Here is a 10,021-nt window from a genome sequence, read left to right as displayed (position 1 = left end):
GCATGAAAATATATATGGCCCGATCAGGTCATACACACGAGAAGTTCACTACAAATTAAAGCTGACAAAAAGTATATATTAAAGTTTCAGTAGGTAGCTTACCACGTGCCAGCCACTTTTGTAGCAGTGACATAGGCTTTGTCTTCTCTAAAGCACCTTGAAAGACCAAAGTCAGTAATTTTCGGAACCTCGTTCTCACCCAGTAGTATGTTTTCTGGTTTAAGATCCAAGTGCACTATACTTTTCTGGTGAAGGTAAGATAATCCTTCACATATTCCTTTTATAATCCTGTACCGGTTTCTCCATGGAAGTCCCATGGATGGATCTACAAATAGAATGCAAGAAGAGGCGTTTAGTATTTAAGATACTTAGTGTCCTTGAATTTTTGAAGACATGCTGACAGTATACAACAAATAGATAACTGAGCCTTGTTATTCTAATTTGTCGACTTTGAAATAGTTATCACAAGTTGTCATGTGGGGCCGCACATACGCCAGGAATAGAAGGGCCCGAGATGCGCGGCGTGCAGCAGCATGCCAGGGCGACGCGGGCGCCGCGGTCACCGCGGCAGGCACCAGCGCAGGGCTGGGTTTAGAAAGTGGCTAGATTAAAGGAGAGTCAATCAAGGGGCCTCTGATTTAGGAGTGATTTGTTAGAGTTTGTTGAGCCGATGGCCTATAGGAGTCCTTGTAATCCATCATTTGGGATTAGGCAAGAACAATTATCTCTCCTTCTCCGTCTCTCAACAAAACGGGCGCTGAGGAGTAAAACCTCGCCCCAACAGTGATTGCGGCTATGAACTACGTAGCCGGGGTGAGCCTACCCTATCCCTTGACGCCCTTGACAACTTGGTATCATGTTCTAGGCGATCCAGTTCAACCCGTGACCCTTCGCCAACCCCAGCCGCCGCACCACCCTCAGCCGCCGCGCTGTCACCCTTGCCTCGCGTAGATGCCATGGGCGACAACACCGTCAACAACGCCGCCAACGCTACCTTGCAGGCGACCTTGGACTCCCTGGTCGCGTCCATCAGGACCCTCCAGTCGTCCGTGGAGGCCAACGCCCAGGCCATCCAGCACCTGGACGCCGCGCGCCTGCCGCCGGGCGGATCGTCAACCTCCGCACACTCCGGGTCGGAGGAGCACCACCAAGATCGGCTGTCGCGTTTCCAAAAGCTCGACTTCCCGCGCTACGATGGCAAGTCGGATCCCCTAATCTTTATCAATCGTTGTGAATCTTATTTTCATCAACAGCGAATCATGGAGGAGGAGAAAGTCTAGATGGCGTCGTACAACCTCGAGGACGGCGCCCAGCTGTGGTACTACCAAGTCCAGTGGGACGAGGGTACTCCTTCCTGGTGCCATTTCAAGGAGCTCCTCCACCTATGCTTTGGGCCTCCCCTCCGATCCAACCCCCTCAGCGAGTTGGCGGCTTGCCACCGAACCGGTACCGTGGAGGAGTACCAGGACTGGTTCCAGGCCCTGCTACCTCGCGCGGGCCGCCTGGACGAGGCACAACGCGTCTAGCTGTTCACCACTGGCCTCCTTCCACTGCTCAGCCATGATGTGGAGATCCACAATCCCTAGTCGCTGGTGGCGGCCATGAGCCTCGCTCGCAAGATCGACTTGCGGAACAGCTACGTCGCACCCGCGGCACGTGTTCCCCCACGCGATTAGCCGCTCCTACCGGCGCCCGCACCGCGACTCGCCCTGCCGGCGCCCCCGGGGGACAAGGCGGACAAGGCCGCGCCGGCCACGATCACCGTGGAGGGCCGGCTGGTTGGTCGGTTGACTCAGGCGGAACAGGAGGAGCGTCGTTGCCTCGGTCTCTGCTACAACTGCGATGAAAAGTTCGGTCGCGGGCACAATCGGGTCTGCAAGCGGCTGTTCCTCCTAGACAGCGTCATCAAGGACAACACCGACGACGGGGCCGCTGTTGATGAGGAGGCCGCCGGGCGAAGACCCCGCACTTCTCCCTCAACGCGATCGCTGGGGTGTCCTTCAGCGACACCATGCAGATCTAGGTGGCCATGGGCGCCGCCGTCTTCACCGCTCTCCTCGACTCGGGATCCACGCACAACTTCATCGTCGAGGACGCGGCCCTCCGTACTGGGCTGCCTCTACAGCGTCGCCCACGCCTCACGGCGACAGTTGCGAATGGCGAGCGCGTCTCCTACCCTGGCATCATTCGGCAGGCACCGCTCACCATCGACAACGACACGTTCCGCGTTGATCTCTTTGTGATGCCACTCGCTGGGTACAACCTGGTCCTCGGCACGCAGTGGCTGGCGACCTTGGGGCCGGTGCTCTGGGACTTCAGCACGCGGAAGATGTCCCTCCAGCATCAGGGGCGCGTCGTGTGCTGGACGGGCGTGGCGACGACCAGCGTGCCCGACATCCGCACCACGATAGCCGGCGAGTCCCTCATGGACGAACTGCTGGCATCCTTCGGGGACGTCTTCATTGAGCCCTAGGGGCTTCCGCCTCCGTGCGCCCGTGACCACAGCATCGTCCTCAAGCCGGGCGCGCAGCCGGTGGCGGTCCGGCTGTACCGGTACCCTGCGTCCCACAAGGACAAGTTGGAGTGGCAATGCGCCACCATGTTGGAGCAGGGCATCATCCGCAGCAGCGCGTTGGCATTTTCTTCGCCGTTCCTCCTCGTCAGGAAGGCGGAGGGATCCTGGCGCTTTTGTGTTGACTACCGCGCCCTGAACGCCCTCACCGTCAAGGACGTGTTCCCCATTCCCGTAGTGGACAAACTGCTCAACGAACTCCACGGCGCCCGATTCTTCTCCAAGATGGACCTTCGCTCCGGGTACCACCAAGTTCGCATGCGGCCGGGTGATGTCCATAAGATGGCGTTCCACACACACGAGGGCCTCTACGAGTTCTTGGTGATGTCGTTCGGGCTGTGCAACGCCCCAGCGACATTCCAGGCGCTCATGAACGACGTCTTGCGACCCTTCCTCCGGCGGTTTGTCCTTGTCTTCTTTGACGACATTTTGATATACAGCAAGACATGGGCCAACCACCTTCGCTACCCTCCGTGCCGTCCTCTCCATGCTGCGCCAGCACCATCTCTTCGTCAAGCGAGCGAGGTGCGCCTTCGGCGTCACCTCCGTTTCGTACCTCGGCCACGTCATCTTTGAGGCGGGCGTCGCCATGGATCCAGCCAAGGTGTAGGCCATCCATGACTGGCCGGTGCCACATTTGGCGTGGGCGGTGCGCGGTTTCCTCGACTTGGCCGGGTACTACCGCAAATTCGTCCACAACTTCGGCTCCGTCGCCGCACCGCTGACCGCCCTCCTCAAGAAGGAAGGGTTCTCCTGGACTGACGCAACAGCCGCGGCCTTCGACGTGCTCAAGGTGGCAGTCACCTTGGCCCCGATCCTGGCGATGTCGGACTTCGCCAAGGACTTCGTCGTGGAGTGTGACGCTTCTTCGCACGGGTTCGGCGCAGTGCTCATCCAGGACGCGCACCCGATTGCGTTCTTCAGCTGCCCCGTCGCGCCACGCCATCGCTTCCTCGCCACCTATGAGCGGGAGCTCATCGGCCTCATCCACGCCATATGGAACTGGAGACCGTACCTCTGGGGACACCGATTCCTCATCAAGACGGATCATTACAGCCTCAAGTACCTATTGGATCACCGTCTCGCCATGATTCCCTAGCACCACTGGGTGGGGAAACTGTTGGGCTTTGACTTCTCCGTCGAGTACAAGCCGGGCGCGGCGAACGTGGTGGCGGACACCTTGTCTCGCCGCGACATGGACGAGGGGGTCATTTTCGCCATCTCCGCCCTGCGTTTCGACTTCATCACGCGCCTCCATCAAGCGCAGGACATCAACCCTACCCTCGTCGCCATATGGGACGAGCTCCGTGCAGGCTCCCGTGGCACACCATGGACGCTCGTCGACGGCATGGTCCAGTTCGGCGGCCGCCTCTACATCCCCCCGGCGTCCCTGCTCGTCCAGGAGATCATGGTGGCCGTGCACGAGGACGGTCATGAAGGGGTCCAGCGCACACTACATCGCCTCCGACGCGACTTTCATTTTCCTAACATGCGACAGCTGATGCAGGACCTCGTGCGTGACATGTCAGAGGTACAAATCGGAGCACCTCCACCCGGTAGGACTTCTACTTCCCCTGCCCATACTCCAGGGTGTCTGGACGGACATCGCGCTCGACTTCGTGGAGGCATTGCCACGTGTCTGTGGCAAGTCCGTCATCTTGACGGTGGTGGATAGGTTCAGCAAGTACTGCTACTTCATTCCCCTGGCGCACCCGTACTCGGCCAAGTCCGTCGCTCAAGCCTTCTTCACCGACATAGTGCGGCTTCACGGCATTCCCCAGTCCATGGTGTCCGACCGCGATCCAGTCTTCACCTCGACGTTCTGGCGACAGCTCATGCACCTGATGGGCGCCAAGCTCCACATGACCTTGGTGTTCCACCCTCAGTCCGACGGCCAGTCAGAAGCTGCCAACCGCGTCATCGTCATGTACCTGTGCTGCCTCACCGACGATCGACCTCGACAGTGGCTGCGCTGGTTGCCATGGGCGGAGTACGTCTACAACACAGCCTACCAGTCCTCGCTGCGGGACACGCTGTTCCGCGTCGTCTACGGGCACGGTCCTCCGACCATCCGATCTTATGAGACGGGGGACACACGGGTGGCCGCTGTTGCCAGGAACATGGAGGAGCGTGACGAGTTCCTAGCGGACATCCGCTATCGCCTAGAGCAGGAGCAGGCAGTCCAGAAGAAGCACTACGACAAGCTCCACCGTCATGTCGCGTATCAGGTGGGCGATTGGGCCCTCCTTCGTCTTCGTCAGCGGGCAGCTTCGTCCATTCGCCAGGCCGTCACCGGCAAGCTCAAGCCACGCTACTTCGGCCCCTACCGCGTCGTCGAACTCATCAACGACGTCGCTGTCCGCCTGGCCCTTCCGCCTCGTGCTCGGCTGCACGATGTGTTCCACATCGGTCTCCTCAAGAAGTTCCGTGGGCCGCCACCGGATGCTCCACCACCACTGCCCCCCATCCACCATGGTGCATCGGTTCCAGAGCCAGAGCGGGCCGTGCGGGCACGATTGGCGTGCGGTGTGCGCCAGGTCCTTGTCCAGTGGAAGGGCGAGTCGGCTGCATCGGCTACATGGGAAGACGTCGAGGCCTTCACCGCCAAGTACCCGGCCTTCTAGCTCGAGGACGAGCTGCTCCTCGACGAGGGGAGAGATGTCATGTGGGGCCGCACATACGCCAGGAATAGAAGGGCCCGAGATGCGCGGCGTGCAGCAGCGCGCCAGGGCGACGCGAGCGCCGCGGTCACCGCGGCAGGCACCAGCGCAGGGCTCGGTTTACAAAGTGGCTAGATTAAAGGAGAGCCAATCAAGGGGCCTCTGATTTAGGAGTGATTTGTTAGAGTCTGTTGAGGTAGTGGCCTATAGGAGTCCTTGTAATCCATCATTTGGGATTAGGCAAGAACAATTATCTCTCCTTCTCTCTCTCTCAACAAAACTGGCGCTGAGGGGTAAAACCTCGCCCCAACACGGATCGCGGCTACGAACTACGTAGCCGGGGTGCGCCTACCCTATCCCTCAACGCCCTTGACACAAGTCAAGCTAGTCCCACACAGTTTCTAAGATGTACCACTAGAATATTTTCACTGGATAAAATAATCAACCTCTAGGACCGTTGTCTAGATAGAAGAACCTTTCATTGACTTACAACTCGAGAATAACTAAATGTTTATTGAGATTAATCTGTCACTTGAACAAAGTAACAAAAAAGTAAATATCGAAAGAAGTTAATGTTAGGCTGGACATGATCGATGTACCTTTGATACAACCATCAAGAGCTCCGTTAGGAACATACTCAAAGCAGAGTAATCTTTTTTCTTTGTTCGACTTGACAAATTTTCCCTTGTTCCTTCTCATATCCCATTGTGTGTCACCACAATATCCAAGGAATCGTACTATGTTTTTATGCTTCACGCTCAGGAGACATTCAAGCTCTCTTTTATATTCTTTCTCGTCCATAGACTCTTCAGTTATCTTCTTAACAGCAACGAAATCATTTTCAACCATTCCCTGCACCCACAAGACGTATTTATTTTCAGCATGCGTGCACTCTGTTTCAGATAAAATTTGATCAGTTTTAACTGTACGTACCTTATAAACCTCGGCGAAGCCTCCGCTGCCAATTATCAGCTCCTGGGAGAAATTATTCGTGATTTTTGACAAAACTGACAATGGCAGGGCCCCGGGTTTCATGTCTTCATCATATAGCATGCGGTGCAGGTCACTTACTGTAGTAATTCTAGCTCGTGGATTCATTGGACACCCCACTTTTTATACTAGCGTACAGTTACCTAGCTTGAAACAAGAGAACGCGCGTTACTTGTGAGGCCAATTGCTAGACAACATTAACTTCCCAATTACTGAAGTAATTATTCTCATGACATGGACCATAAATTTACAGAAACGAAATCAACTTCTGTTCTACAAAAGTACAAATAGAAAACTTGACTCTAATGTAGGCTAGCTCCGTTTGTATTCGATGCATGGGCAGATATCTCTAATTTGAACAGAGAGAAAACATATATATCACAATAAGATGTCCGGAAACAGAGCAAGCATATCTCATCCAGAAACCAAACCCTGCCGCTTTTTTTCTCTACCTGTTAAGATCTACTGCTAGAAATGCATGGTAAGTAACTACATATGTTAAACCAGAAGCAGGGAGCTGCGATGATGCTGAACACGGTTAAGCAGAGGTGCTGAAAGAGAGGACGGATGGAAATTACCTGGCTGGAGAAGCCCTTGCCGCCGCCTAGTAAATTAGCAGTTTTCAGATCTATGTTGCCTAGTCTGCTGAAGTAGAGGTGCTGAAAGGGAGTGGAAGGGAGGGGAGTTTAGTAATGGGGAGGAGAGGGGATGTGATATACTATCATATCAGAGAGCCGACGTGCGACCTAGATCTGCATTCAGATATGGTTAACTTACATAAGAGCAAAAGGACACGTGTAAAAGTAAGACGGACTACTCTCCAAATCATACGAGCAAAAGGACACGCGTAAAATAAATGATTGATAGACTCCGGAGAATCACAGAAAACGCATTTCTTACAGCCATTCCATTTACGCCATGCCAGGTTATCCTTTGTCAAAATAACTTTCTAATGAAGGAACCACATAAAGACCTTCATCTTTAACGGAACCTTTAGTTTCCAAATATATTTGCGTAGGAAAAACGTGTGACCATTTATCAGATCCGCGTAGAAAGATTTTACAGTAAAAGATCCCGACGGAGTAAGTGACCAAGCAAACTTATCTGGTTCGTTTGTCAATATGACCGACATTAGTCTCTGAACTAAATGAAGCCATGTGTCCCAATTGTTTGTAGACATAACCCTTCTAAACCCAACATTTAAAAGATTCAATGATAGCACCTCGTGGACCAAGACATTTCTTCGTCGCACGATATTATAAAGGGACGGATACTGTTGAGCCAAAGGCGTATCTCCTTGCCATATGTCTTCCCAGAAATGCGTGTTTTGACCATTACCTATTGTAAAGGAACCTCGATCGAAGAAGTCACTTTTGACTCTCATTAGGCCCATCCAGAACAGAGAATCAGTGGGCTTTGTTGTCACTTGTGACAAAGTCTTGTTTTTGAGATACTTGTTATGAAGTTCCTGCCAAACTCCCACCTCATTCAAAAGTTTAAACAACCATTTGCTTAGTAGACATTTATTTTTTATGTCTAGTACCTCAACACCTAGCCCACCTTGATCTTTAGGTCTACAAATTATATTCCTAGAAAAAGCGTGACCTATACAAATCTAATCTTTTCCGTGCCCCATTAGGTATTTCTAGAAAAGACAATATAAACATGGGAAGACTCGTAACAACGGAGTATTTGAGGATAAGCCTATCCCCATATAAGAGAAGCTTTCCTTGCCAGCATCCCAATTTCTTCTCCAACCGGTTCTCCACTGGATTCCATTCTTTGTTAAGCAATGTTCTATAGTGAATTGGTATACCAAGATACCGGAAAGGAAGAGAACCAGCAGTGCAAAGAATGAGTGCAAAGTCATGTATGCAGATTCAGTCGATGAGTGCATTAACTTGGTTCCAAGGGAGCAAATCAAGCTAAGGATGAAACTATAAGAACATAAGAAAAATAATGCATCATATGACCACTCCTGTTAGCTCAACTGGTTGGGCGGAGTAGATGTACAAAAGCGGCATGGGCAGATATCTCTAATTTGAACAGAGAGAAAGCATATATATCACAATAAGATGTCCGGAAACAGAGCAAGCATATCTCATCCAGAAACCAAACCCTGCCGCTTTTTTTCTCTACCTGTTAAGATCTACTGCTAGAAAAGCATGGTAAGTAACTACATATGTTAAACTAGAAGCAGGGAGCTGCAATGATGCTGAACACGGTTACGCAGAGGTGCTGAAAGAGAGGACGGATGGAAATTACCTGGCTGGTGAAGCCCTTGCCGCCGCCTAGTAAATTAGCAGTTTTCAGATCTATGTTGCCTAGTCTGCTGAAGTAGAGGTGCTGAAAGGGACTGGAAGGGAGGGGAGTTTAGTAACGGGGAGGAGAGGGGATGTGATATACTATCGTATCAGAGAGCTGACGTGGGGATTTTTAACTTTTTTTTTTTTTTTTTTGCCATCCTTACCGATGGCACTCCTCATTTTTGTCATCTTTACACGCGCATCTACACAGTTGTCATCGCAAACAGTAACCCTCCTATATTTTTACCATTTTTTTCTGAGGTGGCACGCCAGATGAGCACGCCAGCATGACAGAGAGCCAGAAAAGACCTACAAAGTATGTGAAATGACCTATGTACCCCTGCGGCTTCTCTCCCTCCTATCGCTGACGCATGGCCCCACATGTCAGCTTCGTCTTCGACCCCCGCAATCACCCGCTCAGCATCGGCGGCGGCACATACAGCGATCCCGTCCTCGACATGTGGGTGATGGCGCCGCTCAGACCTAATAAAATAGATAAAGCAGCATGATAGACACACGCCTATATATACTGAAAAGATTATAAGAGCAGCACAATGTATTCAGGCATGCTCTTTTTTTTTGCCAGAACAGCGACCCTATGTATAATCAAAATAAATGTGTACACAAAGAAAATGAATTCAAGGGATCAGAGGCAAAATCAAAATGAATACCGTACAAAGACCAAGCAAGCTCAGGGAGGAAGAAATGGAGCAAAGCATGTATTTACAGAAGCGCTATCCATTCGTAGATGTACGGATACGCTAAACTAATATGAAGATGGGGATAGGGATTAATGGGGAGAATCACGTGTACCATCATAAACAAGAAGCATATTCGGGGGAAAGAACATCTTTTGTAAATCCAAGGCACAGAGGTGTTTCCATTGCAAGAAAACGAATGGATCTATATTCATCTGTGCATCAGTACGTAATAAATGGAGAGATGGGGATGGAGGGAAGCACCTGAATCCCTCAACCCGCAATACAAATGAGAGGAGGGAAACAGAGGAGACTGCAATGGGACCAACATAGAGGAGAGGAATGATCTTGCTTCACCTGGGAGAGGCCACGAATGGAGCAGGGAGGCGCCACTGTGCACAGACAGGGGGACTGCAAGGGATGGCCGGTGACAGAGAGGCGGAACCTGAGGTCGACGTCGCTGCCGCGCTAGGGGCCCACTGTCGCCCCGCCTATGCGGCACGAGGGGGCGTGGACGAGGAGAAGGGTGGCCGCCGCCGCGCGGAGGCCGGCCACCGCGGAGGCCGGCCCGCGCCGCCGCCCTGCCCGTGTCGGGGGAGATGGGAGAGAGGGAGGGGAAGAGAAGAGACTGCCTGGACTCACCCGTGCGGGGGACGGAATGGTGATGTACGTGCCGCCGCCGATGCTGAGTGGGTGATGGCGGGGGGTTGAAGACGAAGCTGACATGTGGAGCCCACGCGTCAGCGATGGGAGGGAGAGAAGCAGCAGGGATACATAGGTCATTTCACATGCTTT

The 10,021-nt window shown here is 52.8% G+C and overlaps 1 protein-coding gene across 1 annotated transcript; it reads right to left on the bottom strand.

Annotated features, from left to right (window-relative positions):
* Positions 1–48: 48 nt before the first annotated feature.
* LOC136479971 (putative cysteine-rich receptor-like protein kinase 31) lies at positions 49–8,577 on the bottom strand. Its single transcript, XM_066477663.1, has 6 exons — positions 8,488–8,577; positions 6,801–6,881; positions 6,166–6,369; positions 5,832–6,084; positions 157–325; positions 49–61 (listed from the first exon to the last, which is right to left on the bottom strand). Exons 3-6 carry the CDS (start codon positions 6,328–6,330, stop codon positions 49–51), a joined length of 600 nt encoding a protein of 199 aa, XP_066333760.1. The 5' UTR covers positions 6,331–6,369; positions 6,801–6,881; positions 8,488–8,577.
* Between the last annotated feature and the right edge of the window lie 1,444 nt (positions 8,578–10,021).

This window comes from Miscanthus floridulus, chromosome 9 (assembly GCF_019320115.1).
Source record: "Miscanthus floridulus cultivar M001 chromosome 9, ASM1932011v1, whole genome shotgun sequence".
Classification (NCBI taxonomy): Eukaryota; Viridiplantae; Streptophyta; class Magnoliopsida; order Poales; family Poaceae; genus Miscanthus; species Miscanthus floridulus.
This window is presented reverse-complemented; position numbering and strand designations above follow the sequence as displayed.